The 21633-nt window shown below is 42.8% G+C and overlaps 1 protein-coding gene across 1 annotated transcript; it reads left to right on the forward strand.

Annotated features, from left to right (window-relative positions):
• Nucleotides 1–60: 60 nt before the first annotated feature.
• Nucleotides 61–21580, forward strand: LOC306930131 (uncharacterized protein). Its single transcript, XM_079510879.1, has 12 exons — nt 61–276; nt 3786–3931; nt 4051–4132; nt 4747–4882; nt 6025–6227; nt 7353–7492; nt 10185–10326; nt 10638–10919; nt 12979–13516; nt 14153–14506; nt 17058–18347; nt 20030–21580. Exons 1-12 carry the CDS (start codon nt 127–129, stop codon nt 21025–21027), a joined length of 4461 nt encoding a protein of 1486 aa, XP_079367005.1. The 5' UTR covers nt 61–126; the 3' UTR covers nt 21028–21580.
• The last annotated feature ends 53 nt before the right edge of the window (nt 21581–21633 follow it).

Raw genomic sequence — 21633 nt, forward strand, 5'->3', positions numbered from 1 at the left:
TGCACACGGCGTGCAGACTGTGCACGGCTTCGGGGCTTCCGTAGCGGAGGGCGTGTGTGCGTGTGTGTAGCTGCTTCTATGCTTATGAACCAGAGCAGCTGCTACGCGCACGGCTAGTCGGGCAGTATGGCGACAGCAGGGGGCTGTGAACTCGACTTGGAGGGCTTCGAGAAACAACTACAGAGTTTGTTTAAATCGTTTAAAAACAGCTCGTCTTCGACCATTGATGCCGTGCAGGTGGACCGTGGTAAAACCTTCTGTTCTGACTTCAGCAAGGTAAGAGAGAGAAGACGATAATAATAACAAAAAAACCCTAGCAGCTCTTCATATTTCCCCTCCCCCAGAAATATGCTAGCTGACGTTAGTTTTTTTTTGCTACACACCCCCCCACCCCCCGTTGCGCGGTTGTCAAAAAATATATAATACGTTATTTCAACATTTTCAGATGAAAACGTCTTTCTCTTTGATTAGGCATCCGTAATTTTGACAAGCCACACGTCACGCACGCGCGACGAGAACTATGATTTCACCGCTAGGCTATCTGTATTTTGTGATGTTTTAGAACAACAATACGCATAAGAACAATTGGATATGTTCCCGAACGGGTGTCAGTGACTTGTTTGTGTTTCGTGCTAATGACCATGACTGTCCCCATAGCCTTAATTACTGTTCCAGAGCTAACGGTCCTATATAGTCAATTAATTCACTGCTAAAGCCAACGGTTTAGCTAGCCCAACATTAGCCTGGCTAGCTTAGCATTTGTTTGTACCACAAATAAACGAGACGATTCTGGGCAGATGCTACTAGCCGCAATTTGCAACACTAGATTGTTTTATATTGGGTTGAATCTAGTTGCAATGCTACCCTCCATTGACAGCTGTCCAAATTGAAATTTCCGATCTGCTTGTAATATTAAACGACGTTAAACTCACCGACGTTGCAGCTGTAGGGCCAGCTTGAATTATCCTCTTTCAATCTGCAAAGCGATTGTTTAATGAAAATCTAAAATTCTCTGACCTTTTTTGGATCTCACTCCAGTGACAAATACCCCAAACCTATCCGCTGTCAGTTGTGGCTGAAACTTATAACGTGATAATTACATGTAATTGTTGGCTGATATTGCAGATGTGGGCAGGTGTATTTTAAACCTTTATAATCCTTTAATGTATTTTGCTAATGTGTATATATTTTTGAATTTTATTGAATTACTTCAATCTGGTTTTTACTACTATTCATAATTGCCAATAGCAACCAATTACTCACTTTAGGTGTTGGCTAGATTGAGGACACTCCCTGATGAGGCCTTTGTCCCAGACTCCCAATCTCTATAAATGGGAGCAGTTTTTCTATTCCTCTTACCCTGAAGAAGGCATTCTTGTTGAAACGAAAAGTTGGTAAAATATATTTGCATCATGACTACGAGCTGTGCGCAGGGACGGATTAACCCCCACCAGGGCCCCTGGGCCGGTAATTCTTGCAGGGCCCCCATAGCGCGCGTGCGTGCGTGCGTGTGACATTTTCGTGTTTTTATCATCTTTTTGACCTAAATTTAACAAAATCAATGGCCAATGAAGGGCCCCAGATGCCCTTTTCAGGGTGTCAAACCTAGTACCGCACGGTCCAATTTCCCCGAAGGGCCCCTGAGAGCCAAGGGCCACTGGGCCACGGCCCCACTGGCCCAATGGCTAATTTGTCCCTGGCTGTGCGACATCTCTGCTCAAGTTCACCTCCCCACTAGTGTGCTCGCTCCTGATTGATTGATTGATTGATTGATTGTAGTGGTGAATATTGCTTGCAACCTCACACAGATATGTATCACGATACAGAGGCCACAATATGATATATATCGATTATACGTTTATTAAAAAATAATGACCATGTTGCACAAATACAATAAAACACTTTCAGGCCCACAGAGATCTTTAAATTAAAATACAATGTTCTTAATACATGCAAATCAAATATTTATCTTTTGTTTTGCGTTTAATAACTTTGTTTACTTGGTTAATCGGCCTATTTAATTTAGGTTAGGCAAAAGGACGATAAGAGAATGAATGAGGATGTGTTTGTGGCTTAATTCTAGCTGCAAACTGTATAATTTGTCTAATATTGTTTTAGAGCAGTGGTTGTCAAACATTTTCATGCCAAGTGCAAAGGACCCCAATATTTTACAATCTACTTCACAGAAAAATAATCCCCAAATCGCTTATAATAAACAGATTTGGCAACACTGGCCAGAAAGGATCATATCAGTACTGCTTCTTTTTGGCTTATTTTTATAGACCTGGTTGCATTTGCATTTTCTCTGGCAACACCTCTGGAACGCAGTGTTTAATGGAAGGAAGTGTTTATACTAGATATTATATTGCTCCACTGGTCTAAACTAGCCTAAGATTTAGACTCGCGTAGATTTATCGATTCTGACATTTTCAATCTACGAGAGTCTAACTCTTAGGTATCATGCCCCATGGTCCTGAGCGCAGGACCTGCTGCCTCTGTACTGTAGCTACTCTGACTTTAAACATGTACAAATGCAAAATCTAAGGTGCTTGGCCTACTGCCCCACTTGTCAGGTTGGCTTATGTCTAGCGTTTAAAAGCCTGGGCACCATTCCATTTCGGGTATATGAACCGGTCGGGAGCGGATGATATCGGTACGTCATGTTGTAGTATTGTTTTGTAGTCATCAATCTTCCGGAACTTCCTTTTCCCTCAAACCGATTTTTCTCAATAAAAGCTACAGGATATGAGAGCTTTTATTGTTATTCTTCCGGTTTGAAGGAAAAGGAGGTTCCGTTTGATTGTTCCTGCCTGATGACTACAAAACAATACTACAACACGATATCATCTGTTCCAGACCGGTTCACACGGCACTTTTGGAACAGAGACCAGGCTTTCCTCCGAGGTGGAAAGCCTGGTGAGGCGAGGTTAAAAACCTGTAGGTCCGTAGTTTTCAATAAAAAAGTGTTTTGATCCACTTTGTCTCGGAATCTGTCATCCAGCTTGGATCTTTCCTCCATTGTAACTGCACAACAGTGCCCCTGGCGGTCAGGGTTGCGCAGCCAGTTGCACTCATTGGGGGAGACGAGGAATAGTGCGGGAGTGCATTGCAAGGGGTGCTTTGATAACGTTAAACAGAGACGCGTTTCGCAACACTGCGTCACCCAGATAATTCATGCCGTTTATTGCCGTATCGATACAGCAGCCTCTCTATCGATTCACCTATCTTTCGGATGTTCAATTGATATATTGCCAAATTTGCCATATCGCTTAATTGAATACACCACTAATTGATTGAAGTATTTATTCAAAGTAGGCAGAATGGGTACATTTCAAACGAAAGCGCAACTCATAAACCGTTACTGTGGACGACACCATGAACCATTACACTTGTTAACAATTGGGTGAGGGTCCACCATTTTCAATTCATCAGAACATTTAGAGACGTTCGTTCTGATATTGGAGATGTGACGCCATAGATGAGCTGGTGTTGAACTTCTTCTAGTCAAGGGTTAATGATGATCACCTAATGATGAAGTATGGGGGCTGCCGGGGGAGGGCTGTTGTAACTGCCTGTCAAGTGGTTGTTGTTTTCTGTGCTGCTGCATGTTGTATTTTGTCTTGTGTACCATGTCATGTTGTTAATTAATCCTGTTTTGTACACAGCTGAAGCCAGGGCCTGGATGTGAAAAAAATATAAAACTTGAATGAGATCGAAGCTGTTTCCCAACTCTGGTATTGTTGACAATTCATTTTTTATGTCTCGCTCTCCCCATCTCTCTCTAGCTGGTGGAGGAGTACACATGTCACTGGCAGACTCCACTGCCTCGACTCAGGATCCTTGAGGTTGCTCTTTGCTACTTTGTTCGAGGCTCTCACTTATTTCGAGTAGGCTGTGATGATGTGCGCTCCATGCTCAGCAGTCTGGCCTTGTAAGTAATGCTGGCGGAGGTCTTTGTTAGGACTATTAATAGGAAACGGGATGCAAATTAAAATAATTATGTTTATTTCCCTGAGAGAGATTTTATAGGATCTCTGTTCCTTTTTATAGGAGTGTTTTTGAGCTCTTGCTGTTCTTTGATGAGAAGGACTTCAATAAGGATCCACTGAAACACTTCACAATTACATTTCAGGTGAACCTTCAATCCATTTTCCATTTGCTTTAACAGTAGCTGTCACTTGCCCCTTAAATGCAACACCCTTACAGTATATTTATAATGCTACTTACTGTAAGTAAAACACAAGTGCGTGTAAATAGAAGCGGGCGTTTGTGAGGTAATTAAATGTATTTAATGTTTGTCTGGTTGCAACTTGTGGCCCATTGTCTCAGACAATTAAAACTAGTGATGCACCGAATATTCGGCCGCAGAAAATATTCGGCAAATTTCGATTTCGGCCCGAATAGGCAGAAAATATATCACCGAATAGTGTATGCAATTAATGCATTCAAAAGAGCTGAATAAATGTTTTATGGACCCATAATAGTGATTATTATTTAAGTTAAGTTTTGTCATTTCTTTTGCCATAAATCAGCAATGGTAGGGAAAGAAAATAATATTAATCATATTCATTTTTCGGCCAACTGTTTCCTATATTCGGTTTCGCCAAGAATTTCCCTTTTGGTGCATCCCTAATTAAAACCTCTCCTGTGCCGATTGTCCCACACTTTAAAACCGCCTGATATAAAGTACAATTTATTTTGTGTATTTTATCAGTCCATCAATTTCTTCTCTTCTCTGTCTTCCAGGAATGCCATATGTGTCTTGTAAGGCATCAGAATGTTCACTTGATCCAGGTGAGCACTTGCATACAAGATGGAGGGCCATGGGCACACGCCACTCTGCAGTCCATCCTCGAAGAGACTACAATACCACAGATTGAAGGTTTGTAATGGTGAAAACATCTTTTATACCTGTCTCACACAGCACCAACAACCCTGTTTATGATTATTATTTATTTTTGGGGGGCGCAAGCCCCTCCTATGCCCAGCTTTGTCTGTTTGGGTGTGGGCACATTGTCACGTCAAGAGGCGGCAAGAAAGGGCCTCGTCCAGGCGTCTCTTCCGGGTTTTTAAACAGCTGGTGGATGGAAATGACGCTCGCACGCAGCTTCAACTTGTAGTGTCCGATTTCTTTTTTTTACATTTTTTTTTAGTCAAAGTAAAAGCCGGCGCACAAGCGTCATTTCCATCCACCAGCTGTTTAAAAACCCGGAAGAGATGCCTGGACGAGGTGTTTTGTGCGGCACAGGTGTGCTTGCGCCTTTTTGTGTGAACACAAACACGATGATTTGATTGGCTGATCACCCCATAGCGATGATTTGATTGGCTGAGCAATATACATATTGAGGATAAAAGTGAGGGCAGAAAAGTGAAGACGCCAAAATTGATTGGCTGGAATGACATTTGTGATGATTTGATTGGCTGAGCAGTAAGCACGGAATGTGATGTATGAAGATAAGCGGGCCCCTCACTTATCACGAGTGATTTTTTTTCTTTCATTTTGGTGTTTATTTTATGTGTGCAAATATTTCATTTTAAATTGTGTTTCTTAGCATAAACAAATCAAAAACAAATGTTCAATATTGTTTCATCCTCATTCACTACCAACTATCAATTTATTTGTGCATTAAATTTCCCCATTGACATAAATGGGAAAATGCGAAAACTCACATTCAAGTATTTTACAAATCACGAACAGAATGTCCAATCCATCCCAAATTTGAATCACATGTCACGGGTGGTTTAATTTAATCAACCCAGAGCCAAAAGCAATCTATTTTCATCCATAGGGGGTGCTGCAAATGCAAAACAATCCCCTCCAAAATACTTACAAATGATCACAGGGTGACGTGACATTGTAATTGGCTAGCAAAACTTGCAATTTTGCACTTTGCAATCTTTCCAAAAACTTTTCTAGTTTATTTATGTTTCTCAAGTTGTACTGCTACCCAGAGATGTATAAGATGTCCATGTTGATTTCTATAATGGAACTAAAATGTTCTCCTCCTGTTTGACTCCCCACAGTGGACACATTTATCGGCTCCCAGCTGCCGTTGTTGTTGGAGCTGCGGGTACGATACCTGTTGACCTGTGAGAGGATTAGTGAGGCCATGGCCCTGGCCAAGTGCTGCTCTCAGCATCCTACAGCAGGACAACATCACTTCTTCCTCCAGGTGTACCTCACCTGTCTCCACAAAACCTCTCAGCACGACCGTCTGAACAAAGAGGTGGGTTTGAGTGACAGTGTTGGATAATGACAATGCGTGTCATCGCTGTCGGGCAGAAACCGACTTTTCTTTTTAAAATGAATCTGTGCTAATTGAACACACTTTACTAGTCAGTAACGTAGGTTTTTTTTCCGTCTGACTTCCTCAATCGATGGACAAAACAACTACCGGTATATCCACATTAACAGGTTCCGTTCATAGGACGTGTCCCCGTCCACACGTCATAGGGAATCCAATCCAATCCAAGAGTAAAGGCGGGCCATGTCTTTCCGGCACCCCAGAGCTCCTATTTTGAAGGAATCCTGGGAATGATTGTGTTAATGGTCAAAAACCCCCCCTTGACTCCATTTGAGCTGTGTTTAATTGACCACGGACCTTTTGATGCCGACAGCCCCAAACTACGCAACTTGATTTTTGAAGCACCTTGTGAAACTACCAGAGTTCTGTGTTCCTTTTTAGTTGTGGACATGTATTGCAGTTCTTATTATTACCAGCACACTCTGAATGGTATAGACTAGACTATTTGGAGTATTTAATGGTATAGACTAGACTATTTGGAGTATTTAATGGTATAGACTAGACTATTTGGAGTATTTAATGGTATAGACTAGACTATTTGGAGTATTTAATGGTATAGACTAGACTATTTGGAGTATTTAATGGTATAGACTAGACTATTTGGAGTATTTAATGGTATAGACTAGACTATTTGGAGTATTTAATGGTATAGACTAGACTATTTGTATATTTTGAGGTGCTTGTGCTTTATTTATGCAGGACCGTGTAGAAAAACATTAACCTGACTCCGCCAGATGGGGCAGCAGAGAGTACACTGGGTTCCCCCCTCCTGCTCCCATCTGGGAACTCTCAGGCAGACTTGATGCCCGGCCACAAAACGGCCTGGCCAATCAGCGGCAGCTAGAGGCGGGATCAAGGCATACACAGTGCTGCCTTGATCCCAGTGTACTCTCTGCTGCCCCATCTGGCGGTGTCGGGTTAGAAAGACATGCAACACAGCAGGAATCGAACCAACGACTTGTTGTACTGTAACAAATACACATTAACCAGTTAGCTAATGGCATTTGAATAATGTGATGACAATGGCTTTTTTCTCCCCTACCTCAGGTGGCTGAGCTTAATGGCAAGGATGCTGTTCAGATCATCTGTAATATGGAGAGCGAGGAAAGCGATGAATCGATAGTACTGACCCTCGCCAGAGCCTTCCTCTCCCAGCAGCTTCGTAGAGGATACATGGACCATTTGGGGTAGATTGTACTTTCTATTAGTTCACAAATATACTAAAGGGCTAGTCACGGTGATATCTCACATCAAATTAAATTCATTTGAATTATTTAATTGCAATCGGTGGACCCAGTTCCACTTTAGTAAACTTTGACATGGTAATTCGCGCCATCGAACAGCAGCAACATTGATTCGACTGCTATTTAAAGACTAGCTGTGTGGAATTATACTCTTGACTTTTCATTCCATCACGCTCTGAGACTAAAGTTGAGACTACATACATTTGTCTGTCCTGATGAAGGTCTAAGCGACCGAAACGTCGACCTAATAAAGAGCAACATTTCGTCGTGTGTGGGACCTTTTCTTTGTTTTTCAAGGATACCCTTTTTAATGTGTGCTCTATTGTCCTACGCACCTGTCACTAGCCTTCTGAGGTGTGCATCGGCTTTTTGCTAAAAAAAGAGACTACATTTGTAGCTTATCTCTTGTGTTTTATATAACTCTGTAACACTTAGACTAGACTGCAAGTCTTATTTTGACCCTTTTATTAAATAACATGATGGTCCCCCCCCCCACAATACAATGCCTGGGAACAAGGTCACGTTACTTGCAGAGTGATGGGGCGGCTGTGGCTCAGGAGGTAGAGCAGGTCGTCCAATGATCCATGGGTCGGCGGTTCGAATCCCGGCTCCTCCTGTCCACATGTCGAAGTGTCCTTGGGCAAGACACTGAACCCCACACTGCCTCCAAAGAGTCGCTCGGTGTGAGCTCGCCACCATTGGTGTGTGAATGTGGGAAGTGAGGACGCTGGCGTCGACTGTTCGCCGCTTCACCTCCCTATGTATGAATGAATGAACCATTGTAAGTGCTTTGAGTAGGCACGTAGTGCATAGAAAAGCGCCATAAAAATGCAATTCATTATTATTATTATTATTATTGATGGCATGCCAAAATGGTTCTAAGAGCAGCAAACAACCATTCCAGTTACATTCCCATTTGTACATGGCGTGGCACTGTTTGGCACAACACAGTTTAAAACATGCCCATTTCTAGATTTTAGGCAAGGTTTCATAATCCTGCTTACCATGGCCATGTGCTGATAGGAGGGCTGGATGATCTAGGTCACAGGTTCCCAAACAGTGGGTCAGGACCCATATGTGGGTCGTGGACCACTTTTATTTTATGGGTTGCGACCATAGAGTATATAAAGGATAGAGACCGAACTGGAGCACTAGCCCCGCCCCCAAGCTATTCATTTCTATGAAGTTGCTCAGTGGCGTTTTGAAGCACCCGGAAGACTGCCGGAAGTACCTTGAGGTCCGGGGTGACGTATGCAACCGAGCGCTCAATGTTAAAGCCCAGCTGCACGGGGTTTCCCGGTCATGAATCCACGGGTCCGCCTGTAGTCCCTCCTCCTACCACTAGGGCCCAGACCTTCAACGTTGAATAGCCTCACTGGCCCCTTGGTTGCGACTTGCGAACTTGTGAGTGATTGTTGTGATCTCTAAACTGGACCCTCGTCTGGTTCTGACAGACAGGTAGTGTGTGCAGCTTGGGTGGTGTGTGATAATCCGGTTGAAGTATTCCTTCGGTACGGCGGCGGCGGGCCCGGGAGAACAATAACGCGACACGAGACAGTATCACGCTAAAGGTTCACAAAGTTTATTACACAACAGGAAACGTATATAGTGCTGGATCATAATGAACTTTGATTAAACCATTTAGGCCTGACGTCAAAAAAGAAAAAGAAAAAAAAAGCCGCATTTTTACGATTTTTCAAAAATAGCAGACCTACAAGCTCGTAGCGTGCCAGACATAGAAACGTGACATGATAATGACTAATGTAGCAAGGCTGACCTTGCTGGCGCTGAGATGTCTCTCGTAGCCCATCCATAAAGTATGCTACAGTACAGGCAAATACACAATACATATCAAGTACACTGTATCTCAAGTTCCAGTACACAGACTAAGATGTACAGTACTGTACATGGACTAATTATAACGGTGAATACCCCTTTATTTTTATTTTTTTTAATTATTATTTCAAAAGATTTTCAAGAAATTCCTCAAAGCATTTTACATTTTTGTGAGAACACATTCACTATTAGGCATTTATTAATTATTTCGCCCTTATTATTCGCCCCTGCCAATGTCTGAACAGGTGATACTGTAGCACAGGGTTCCCCAATTCATTTTCCTCAAGGGCCATATTTTGACTAGGGTACCAGGCTGGGGGCCGAGTCCGCACGCACAAGGTCGAGGTCTTGCCCTGAAAATTCATTTTCAGGGCAAGACCCCATTTGAAAAGGATGCCCAGTTTGACATGCATAGTCTACTGACCCCCATGTAATGCCATTTTATTTTGTTGAAATTCGGATCGAGAAAATCAATTTACTCATCGGGAGATCTAAAGGTCAGAGGTCTTTTGAGTCTTGACTAATGAGTGAGCTCAGTTCCTGAGGGATCCTCGATGCCCTCTACAATATTGCCGAATTTCGTGAAGAACGATAGCTCAGAACTGCTAAAATGGCTGTTTTTCTTTTTACGGAAACAATAAAAGAAAAATAAGGTCTTATGGCATCAGAGATCACCATTATAGGAATGAATGGACATCTGGTTGACTCATAAAGATCACGAACTATGTGGAAACGAGGTGTAAGGCAGTTTAATGTTACTGCTCATAGAATCATGGATTGATTGTCTTTTGTCTTACAGTCACCTTGTCTTCATATGGAGTAAACTCCAGTTGCGGTTGCAAACCTCGAAGCAAGTCTTACTTGAGGAGATCCAACAGCTGATGCTGACTGCCACCAATGTCAATTCAGTCTTCCCTTTCATCAAAGTACTTCTGGAAGAGGTGAGTATTTTTCATGTAAAGAAAGGAGCTACATTTTTGTGCAGGATTGTTCTTCAACTCAAGATGTGTTTTAACCCATTCTGGGCGGGAACCCCTTTTGGTGTTTTAAGCATTATGTTATACTTTAGCTATTGAAAAATAATCAAAGTTCATTATCTTAAAATACCTGAATAATGGCTGAGTCAGGTGGGGAGAATTCTTAACTAAATCACTACTTTTGCAATAATGGAAAGTGGAATATTTTCATTACATGCAACCGTATAAATCCACCGTTATTCTGCATTCTGTCTTTTTTTTTAATCAATATTTAGTTGGGCAAAGATGGACACCAGTTTTGTGTGGAGCTGTGCACCAAGGCCCTTCAGTCCTGCCTTCCCAGCGATGTCCCCACCAAGTCCCTGATCTACAAGACCCTCGCTGGCCTGTTTCCCAATGACCTGGAGATGTGCCAAATCTGTGCACTGCTGGTCTTCTTCCTAGAGCGCACGGTGGAGGCTTTCAAGATGGTCTTCAGCCTCTACATACACCCTGACCAGGACGACCATGCGCAGGCCAGCCCTGTCAGCAACCAAGTTCGCTTTGAAACGCTCCAGGTATAGTGCAATGGTTTAACCCATTTTGACCTGAGATCAGATTCTAAAAATGTCTGTTTGAAAAGGACAGTTTTCTGAAAAAGCTATGTTTCTATGTCAGTCGTTCTTCGATTTTTCAAAAATAGCAGATCTACAAGCTCGTAGTGCGCCACTTGGTGGCGCATAATGGTTAGTTAAAACATCAAAAGGGGTTCCCGTTAGAGTTCTCAACGGGCCTGAAAATTAAAGCCCGGCTCTAACTGGGCCCGACTGGGCCAGCCCGAGGCCCGGCTCGGCCCGAACAGTTCTCATCATTTTAGGCCCGAAAACCCGACAAAACCCGAGAGAAAAAAAAAAAAAAAAAAGATTGTTAGTGTGCGCACTGCGCAGGCAGCGCCATGTTGCGACTCGCGAGTGAGAGAGAGAATGGAGTCAACGGACATTATAATAGTTTTCTAAATGGAGACATCACAATCATGTTCAGTTGTTGAAAACATAATGTTAACTTAGTAAGTTCTCTTCTGCGCGAAATAGGTTATAGTATTAGTAGGCCTACGAAATAGGTATTTAGCACTAGAATGTTAAATCCCCTTTGTAGCTCTCATTCTCTCTCTCTCTCTCTCTCTCTCTCTCTCCCTGACGGCGCTGCCGCTGCTCGTGTAATTTCTATTTTGTCAGCAGAGCAGAGATCTTTTCTAGTCTACAAAGTTAAACAAAGTTACAAACCCAAAACATGTTCTACTGCAGTAGTACAAAACAAATCATATTCTAGTATGAGAACAAGGCAAGCTCAAGCAGACCTTGTATTTTGAACTGTAGCCTACTGTCTTGCGCTTGTATGTAAACTGCTAATAAAGTATTCAGTCAATCAATCAATGCTTTATCTGTCTGCCTTGAATCCGTGCGTCTGCTCTGCTGCGTGCTGCTGAGCACCGCCGTGCCGCGGCTGTAAGTGTAACACCTTTAGTCATGTAAATTCAGGCTATTATTTTCTTTCTTCTAACGATTTATGGCCCTTTAAAAAAAACGATCTACAAGTTAAAAAAGCGTTAGCTCATGGTGCATTGTGGACTTCAGTGGGTTTGTAGATTGAATGTCTATTTTGTGCGCAACACCAGATTGCAATGAAGTATAAATCAGGCGCCCCTCAGCCTCACTCAGTCTGACAGACTTTATGCTGCGCGAGCAGCGCAACGCGTGCTGTTCTCTCTCTCTCTCCAAAAGTTTTACATCCCAAATTCCCAATCCAGTCACTGTCAGCGGAGCAACACAACACACTGACAGCACTGCTGTTCATTATTAATAAATAAATACACAAAGACAGATTGACAGAACAGAATCATTTTTATTGAAAAAAAAAAAAAAAAAAATCCCCTTTAGCAGCGCCAACCCGAGAGCCCGACCCGGCCCTACCAATTAGCATATATTTCAGCCCGGCTCGGCCCGAACCCGTCGGGTCGGGTCGGGTACCCTCGGGTTCGGGCAGAATTTGAGAACTCTAGTTCCCGTCCAGAAGGGGCGACAAATGGACATAAGGTGCGGTATCATTCCAGGTCGTCTTCAGTGGTGTGTGCGCTCTCTCTCCTCTTCTACAATGACTCAGTGAGCCCCCTCTTTTGTAGCCACAGACTCTACAACGGCTGCAGCGCACACTCACTAAAATCAGGTTTCAATATGAACTTGAATGATGAAATATGGACAACTGGCTGGAATGTAAATCATCCTAATTAAAGGGGAACTGCTCTGAAAAACCACCGGTCATCCCGAATGCATTGACGCAAACGGGACAAATGATAATAATAATCTTAATGCACCGGGACCGGATTCTGAAGCCTTATTCATACTTTGTTGATAAGAAAGACTAAAGGACGGAGTAGAAGGATAAAGAGACGGACAACTACAGCACCAAGTAGAATCCCTCCCGTTTGGAAAACTGAATTTCAGGCCCTGGGATAAGTAATAATAAAACGATAGTTCTTATTTTATGTCGGTGTTGCTGTGTGAAATTTGCTAATCCCTGCGTTATCGAGCTCTTGGTGGCAACCTTAACATGTACGTGTAAAATCTGCCTTTTTTTTAGGTCCTGAAGATGGGCATGCACTTCGATCCCGAGTTCTGGAACCCCATCTCTCTGCGAGCCAACTGTTTAAATCTGCTGAGTGACACCGTGGCGAGTGATGCAGTAGAGGAGATCATGGCGATGTGGGTTCCTGACTACTGCATGAAAGAGCCTGATTTCCATCTAAACACCAACTCGAGCAACGTCCAGCAAAGAACAAAAGTGGCAGGGGTGAAGAAGCGCCGACATACAAAAGATGTAAAGAATCACGTGACAGCCAAGCGGTTTAAGGCCTCTTCTGATCTGTCTGTAAAGTCTGTAAAGAATGGGAATACAGGCAAACGTTCTGTGAAGAAGGCGTCGACGGAATATCTCAGGCAGTGCTTTTGGCGTATAGGCAAAACACAAGAGGATTCACAAGCATATCACAGGTTTATCATCCGGCTCTCGGAGAAGAATCCCACGAAGCGGAACATAAGTAAGCTGCAGTGGATCATCGAAGACCCAGAACGTCTGGAGCAGTCAACTCTGTCTGATTACAGGAAGCTAAGACCTAACAGTAAGTAAAAAGATAATTCTACAAAAAAATGGGCACTGAATGTGTTCAACCAGCAAAGGTAAACTGGCATGTTAAACGGGGGTAATTGACTTAAAGGGGAATTTCTCCCTAAACCCTTTTTTACAAAAGTAATTATGTATATTGACCAACAAAAATAATTAAAAAAATAAAATAAAGATATAGGGGAGCTGGGGCTGGAGCTGGGGCTGCTGCTGGAGGGGTTTAACATCAGCTCACGTAGACCAGGAAGAGTGCAGTGTCAACAATGCATGGAGTGTTGCTGTCACATCATCTAGAACAGATGTGAACAAAAAACAACTGCGCGATTGAATAGGAGTTCTAGCGTTAGACCACCCCGCCCCAGCTTCATCTCCAGCTGCAGCCCCAGCTCCCCTATATCTTTATTGTTTTTTAATATATTTTCTTTGTCAATATACATAATTATCAACTTACTTTTGTAAAAAAAAGGTTTAGGGAGAAATTCCCCTTTAAGTGTGAAGCCTGTATTTAGCTTGGGTTATTTTATTATTATATAGTTATTATAGCCATTTTGGCTCCTACATGTGACAATTTATGATTTCTGTTAACACAATCCAATGATGATTGTAACATGATGTTAATGATTTCTATTTTCAGTTTTCTTCTTCCTTGGTGATATGCCTTATTTATATACATCCGTGAGTGCCGTGGCGTCTAATGGTGCTGCTGCCAAGTCCCAACACCCACAGACCAGCGGGGCACAGGATTCACACAAAGAGCCACTAAACATGGAGCCAGCGCTGGTCCTGACCCCACTGCCACGGCAAATGGTTCGCCACTCTCTCTGTCCACCGGAATCTCCGCAGCAATGCAGCAGTGGGGAGGATGAGGATGACGGTGTGTATGATTCTGACACGTCCATATCGAAAATGAAGAGGGACGTGCAGGAAGGCAGAAAACTCAACAAAGATGCCACTTCAAAGACACAGGCGCCACAAATCAACACCAATGGTAAATAACCGAGGTCCAGGCCTCCCAATATCATACATTTTTCCAAATACCCATGTTGTTAAAATTGTAAAAATATAACACAGATGAGATGATCCTACATTGGGCATGAAACCCTAAGCTGATGTTTTTGTTTGTTTCTTTTCCACATAAAGCACTTAATTTTCAACCTAATCTTCATATAATTGGTCCTCACTAAGGCTTATAAGGTTCCACCTTTTCTGTCTACATGTCTGTCTCTGAGATGCAGATTAGAGACAGAAATAGTGCCATCTCAGAAGTTGACACTAAGGAAAGTACTTGCCTTTAGCTTTAGGTCATGCCCAGTTGCCCAAAAAGTAAATCGCCCCTTAAAAAAATGATTGGTACAATTTTAATTATCGTTCAGTTCAAGTTTCAACACTTATTTTTTACTGTTTACTATACTATGTTTACTATATATGATTATGACTTCACTTCATATTTTTAAGAGTAGCAACGAGGGTATCCGCCAAGCAAGTTTTGGGCCGACAGATGTGTTGTTTTTATAGAGAACTAAAGACGTTTGCGTCCCCACTCAAACACGCACTTGCCCAGTCGGGCAACCTGAAAGCAAACTCCACCTGCCCCGAAAGTTTGATTCACCTGCCACAAACGGTCAGCCAGCCCTTAGTGTCCCCCTGCATCTTAATGAGCGTTAGTGAATTGAGGACCATTTATATGAAGTAAAACATGTTTACTTTGAAGGGGTCCTTTTAAGGTTAAAAACTACAGCAGATAAATCAGGCTAGTAACCAATACAACTACAGATAATGCATGTATGATAATTGGTGTTAGATATTGGTGTGGCAATGTGCAAGCATAGACTGTATTGACACACCTAAAGCCAACACCCATTATTAAAGTGAGTTTAAAGGGGAAAGCCACCCATTTTCAACATTTTACTATGTCATTAATATACCTTAGAGCTGTTGTGTGGAAATAATAAAAAAGTCCCCCCCCATTCTGTGTTTCCTAGAACTGTAAGTATGACAAAAATCATTAACATGGTGAAACACATCTTGATGACATCATCAAGATGTGTTTCACCATGTTAATTATTTTTTTCAGACCTCTGGTTCTAGGAAACACAGAATGGGGGGACTTTTTTATTATTTCCACACAACAGCTCTAAGGTATATTAATGACATAGTAAAATGTTGAAAATGAGTGGAATGCCCCTTAAGTGATTCTATGCGAGATTTATTTAAATTTTTTCCTAGTCATCAATGGCTATATTCTAATTGCTAATCGATTGCTCTAGTGTTCGTTCAGTAACAGGGGTTTCCTTGTCCCCCGCGCTCTTTAGTGTTCAGTAACAGGGGTTTCCTTGTCCCCCGCGCTCTTTAGTGTTCAGTAACAGGGGTTTCCTTGTCCCCCGCGCTCTTTAGTGTTCAGTAACAGGGGTTTCCTTGTCCCCCGCGCTCTTTAGTGTTCAGTAACAGGGGTTTCCTTGTCCCCCGCGCTCTTTAGTGTTCAGTAACAGGGGTTTCCTTGTCCCCCGCGCTCTTTAGTGTTCAGTAACAGGGGTTTCCTTGTCCCCCGCGCTCTTTAGTAAACTGAACATTAGTGTGTGTTCAGTAACAGGGGTTTCCTTGTCCCCCACGCTCTTTAGTAAACTGAACATTAGTGTGTGTTCAGTAACAGGGGTTTCCTTGTCCCCCGCGCTCTTTAGTAAACTGAACATTAGTGTGTGTTCAGTAACAGGGGTTTCCTTGTCCCCCGCGCTCTTTAGTAAACTGAACATTAGTGTGTGTTCAGTAACAGGGGTTTCCTTGTCCCCCGCGCTCTTTAGTAAACTGAACATTAGTGTGTGTTCAGTAACAGGGGTTTCCTTGTCCCCCGCGCTCTTTAGTAAACTGAACATTAGTGTGTGTTCAGTAACAGGGGTTTCCTTGTCCCCCGCGCTCTTTAGTAAACTGAACATTAGTGTTTGTTCAGTAACAGGGGTTTCCTTGTCCCCCGCGCTCTTTAGTAAACTGAAATGCAATCTTCAGATCGTGATACCATTTTGTTATGGAACCAGGACAGACCACTAATACAGAACGCAGGATGAATAACTGTTATGGAGAACTGAACCGCTTTACAATTGAAGCTGATGAATCATCTTTGTCGACTTTTCATTCCCCGATTAGATCAAATTGGCATCCCGACCTGAAATGCATCTGTTTACGAACCCATTTAGGCCTGACCTCAAAATTAAAAAAAAAAATCTTCTAAATCCTCCAGTTTTCTGAAAAAAATATTGTAACGATTTTTCAAAAATAGCAGACCTACAAGCTCATAGCGCGCCACTCGGTGGCGCGCTATGAGCTTGTAGATCTGCTATTTTTCAATACCTAAATTATAACATAATGTTTAAAACACCAAAAGGGGTTCCCGCCCAAAATGGGCTGGAGAGATGCTGAACAAATACTGTAGCGCTAGAGCTTCAACTTTTTTAACAAAAACAAACTTGTTTTTTTTATGATTTCATAATGTAAAGTAATGACATTAACATGCGTTTTATGATTTGAATTCTTATTTTTTTTCGCAGTGTTCTTCTTCCTTGGTGATATGCCTTACTTGTATACATCTGTAAGTCCTGTGGCGCCTAACAGACCCGCTGACAAGTCACATCATCCACAGACCAGCGGTGTCAAAAATTCAAACAAAGATCCACTGAACATGGAGCCAGCGGTGGTCCATACCAAACTCGATTCACCCAAAGACCCACTGAACATGGAGCCAGCGGTGGTCCATACCAAACTCGATTCACCCAAAGACCCACTGAACATGGAGCCAGCGGTGGTCCATACCAAACTCGATTCACCCAAAGACCCACTAAACATGGAGCTAGCGGTGGTCCAACTCGATTCACACAAAGATCCACTGAACATGGAGCCAGCGGTGGTCCATACCAAAGTCCATTCACAGAAAGACCCACTAAAGATGGAGCCAGTGGTGATCCTTACCAAACTCGATTCACACAAACACCCACTAAACATGGAGCGACCGGTGGACCTTACCAAACTCGATTCTCACAAACCCCCACTGAACATGGAGCCAGCGGTGGTCCATACCAAACTCTATTCACCCACAGATCCACTAAATATGGAGCCAGCGCTGGTCCATACCAAACTCTATTCACCCACAGATCCACTAAACATGGAGCCAGCGGTGGTCCATACCAAACTCGATTCACCCACAGATCCACTGAACATGGAGTCAGCGGTGGTCCATACCAAACTCTATTCACCCACAGATCCACTGAACATGGAGTCAGCGGTGGTCCATACCAAACTCTATTCACCCTCAGATCCACTGAACATGAAGCCAGCGGTGGTTCATACCAAACTCTATTCACCCACAGATCCACTGAACATGGAGCCAGCGGTGGTCCATACCAAACTCTATTCACCCACAGATCCACTGAACATGGAGCCAGCCGTGGGCCATACCAAACTCTATTCACCCACAGATCCACTGAACATGGAGCCAGCCGTGGTCCATACCAAACTCTATTCACCCACAGATCCACTGAACATGGAGCCAGCCGTGATCCTAACCCCACTCCCACTGGACATGGTTCGCCATGCTCTCGGTCCACCGGCACCTCAGCAGCAGCAGCAGCAGTTCAGCAGCGTGGAAGAAGAAGAGTCTGAGGACAGCGTTTATGATACGGACATGTGTTGGGAATCAGCAGACGAGAGCAGCAGTGAAGACTCTGATTGGTTGGACTTGGAGTACGTCGCAGAAACTAGAAGAAGAATCCTGAAGCAAGGCAGAATATTCAACAAAGATCATGCCACTTCAGTGGCACAGATTCTACACGCGGACAGAAATGGTAAATATCCAAGGCCCATACCTGGGTGATAAACTGTTCATATGTTAACAGATGCTAAATGCAGTTCATTTATAGTGTTTATTGCAGGAATAGCTTGACCTGTCTTTCTCTTTTCTTTCATCTGTTTGTGTCTGTCTTTCTTTTTCTCCTGTTGCCCTCTCTTTGGAACTGGAAAACTGAAAAAGTGAAGCTTATGAAGAATTATCTTTATAGGATAATGATTGGATAACATTTGTATCCCGACCTGAAATGTATTTTGCCTTTGTTAATGATATGGCGAGACCTGTGTGACTGAACAACCACTAACAATTTTAGAATAGATGTACCATTTGTTTCCCTACTCGGTGTAGGTCTCATAGGACACTTCAGAAACCCGCCTAGTGGCGTCAACGTTAGGCAGATTTTCACAACACGATTTAATTTATTTTATTTTTTAAGACAAAAATGAGCATGCTAACTTTCCGTTTCTATTAGCTTTAATGCTGTGCAAGTCTGTCCTTGAACGTACGTGCAGTCCAAAAATCCTGGATGAATGCGGATGTCCCAATGGCTAGCATGCATGACCTTATTCTTTTGAGGGGCACTGGCTATTAATGTAGATGTTCATCTTAAACAAACATTAAATTCCCGTTGAGCAAATCGACATGTTAGTCATGATGATGTACGATGATAAGAGCGCCCCTCACATCACACAGGTGTGATGTGAGATTTTTATGACCTAGGTCCTAGTGTTTGTCCTTTTTAAATTCTGACATCTTATTCAGGCAGGTTCATATAATTGCTCTCACTAATGCTGCGTTCACACAGGCAGATGCAAAACTACAGTGTATTTGTAGCTTTTGCAGCAGCTACAAACCTCTGATGCATCGTCATGTCGCATGGTAGACTGTAGCTTTGCATCTGTGTGAATGCAGTATAATGATCATTATAATATGGTACCATCTAGGTCTCTATAGGAAACCCGCCTACAGTGACATCATCGTTGGGCAGATTTTTCTTTTTCAAATGCAGATTTTCCTTTTGAAGGGCCCTCCTGTGCCCCAGTGATGCCCCTCACTTCACACAAGTGTGATTTCTTTTGAGGGGCGAAAAATCACATGTAGACGAGCAAATCGGCTAACCAATCACATATATTTTAAGTGAAAAGGGGGCAGGTATTTATAAGAATTTATTCTTCTTCCTGCTCCTTTTCGTCATAGGTGTATCAGATACTGTATGAAAGACAAATGAATTATGAAATATATTAATTGTTATCTATTATGATTTGTACTGTAATTGTGTTACACTATGTGCGAAATAAAATGAAATGAAATGAAATGAAATGAAATATTCAGTTGTTCAGAGATGATGTATGATGTATAATAAGAGAGAATAGATTTTTATTCACGAGAGAAAAATGAGCATGCTAACTTTCCGTTTATATTAGCTTCAATGTGGATTCCCCCTCTTTGATGTCACTGGTACTCTGGTACTGTAGGTGGGTTTCTTAACTGACCACAACCCCCTCTGAGACAACAATGAGAACCTATTCTATAGAGATGCGTTGAAAGTTGGTGAAGTCGTCCTTTAAAACTAACGGCGAAATCATAGTGTGCCTATGAGGGGACTTGTTGGACAGATGGAGGGTTTTTTCACGTTACTTGTACTCATCCATTTTCACCTGCCCTTCTCGTCTTTCTCAGGAATGAGGGCTTACCTGCTTGGGGCCTTCACCTGTCCCGAGTGTACGGATGTCGCCTACACGTCTTCGCTTTACCTCTGGAAACACATGAGGAGGTGTCACAATCAGGTCTACAGACGAATGGTGAGGGACGGAGAGATCCCAGAGAGCCTCCCTGTGAACGGCGTAGACCCCACTGGCCTGAAACAAGAAGACACCGATGAGCCAATATCGCTGAAACAAGAAGACACCGATGAGCCAATAGATATATATAGCCATAGACTGTCGACCAGACCTGTACCGAAGCGGACTTACAGAAAAAAGGATCCCTTCATCTGTGATTTCTGTTTCAAGTTATTCGATAGGTTCTACCAATGGAAGGACCACCAGCGTGTCCACACGGGAGAAAAGAACTTCAATTGTGAACAGTGTGACAAGAAGTTCGGTAGTATAGGTAACCTCAGGAGACACCTGGCCGTCCACAGTGGAGAAAAGCCGTTCCAGTGCAAAGAGTGTGGTAAGAGTTTCACTCAGATAAGCAGTCTAAACAGACACCTCCGTGTGCACACTGGGGAAAAGCCTTTCCAGTGTCTACAGTGTCCATGCACTTTCACTGAGAGAAGTAGTCTAAAGGTTCACCAAAGGAATATTCATTTCCGTGAGAAGTTCCAGTGTGACCAATGTGACCGGAGCTTCGGTCAGCCGAGTAACCTCAGGAGACACAAGTCTACCCACAGCGGAGTAAAACCGTTCCAGTGTGGTCAGTGTGACAAGAGTTTCTATCATTTAAATGAATGCAGGAGACACCAGTCTGTCCACTCTGCAGCAAGGTTACAGTGTGAACAGTGTGAGAAGAGTTTCATCCACATGGACAGTCTGAAGAGACACACCGTTGTACACGGTGCAAAGCCTTTCCAGTGTCTACTGTGTGACTGTAGCTACACTACAGTGAGTAGTATAAATAGACACCAAAGGGATGTTCATGATGACCCTTTCTTGAGCACACCCTTGAGTGAATGAGGTGGTCATGCACAACTCAGTCCTATCCGACTGGACACTAGGCATCTTTGTGCAAGCATGGAGACATTTTGATTACAGTAATGCCTCTCGTTCAGCTTTATCATTGGGCGATGTCTCGTTGTAAAAGGGATGTCTCAATATGTTAACAATGCTTAACTGACTTATGATGTGGTGACTCAATCTTGGGATGAAAAGCTGAACATTTTACGTCTTCAAACTTATTATTTTTAAAGTTAAGCTTTTTGTACAAAATGACACTGCTGTGACGGTGTATTTTACGTTGATTTCCTGCTTGATGTTATGGTAGGAGTAGGAGTTCCCTAACTTTTAGACCCCTAAAGAATCATACCCTCTGCCTGCAGCCCCTCTTTTTCATTATGGCTTAAAAAAAGAAAATCGTTTATACAAACTTATGATGCATCACGATTGTGATGCGTTTGCGCTTGTACTGTATGTTGGCTATTGTTGCCTTTTTTTTTTTTTTTTTTACATTACTGCATTTCACAATCATGTTTTTCTTATATTTTTATTTATTAAAAAGTATTCGATTCTTCCCAATTGTTCCTGTTTGTCCAACAAAAAGGGCTGTCAATTATTGATTGAATT

The sequence above is a fragment of the Electrona antarctica genome (genome assembly GCF_951216825.1).
Source record: "Electrona antarctica genome assembly, chromosome: 9".
In the NCBI taxonomy this organism is placed as follows: Eukaryota; Metazoa; Chordata; class Actinopteri; order Myctophiformes; family Myctophidae; genus Electrona; species Electrona antarctica.

Bases quoted from the DNA above. Each gene is read 5' to 3' on its own strand.
- LOC306930131 (XM_079510879.1), top strand. From the start codon at position 127: ATGGCGACAGCAGGGGGCTGTGAACTCGACTTGGAGGGCTTCGAGAAA. The intron at 4,883-6,024 runs GTTTGTAATGGT...GACTCCCCACAG, and splicing joins TACAATACCACAGATTGAAG to TGGACACATTTATCGGCTCC. The intron at 6,228-7,352 runs GTGGGTTTGAGT...CCCCTACCTCAG, and splicing joins ACGACCGTCTGAACAAAGAG to GTGGCTGAGCTTAATGGCAA.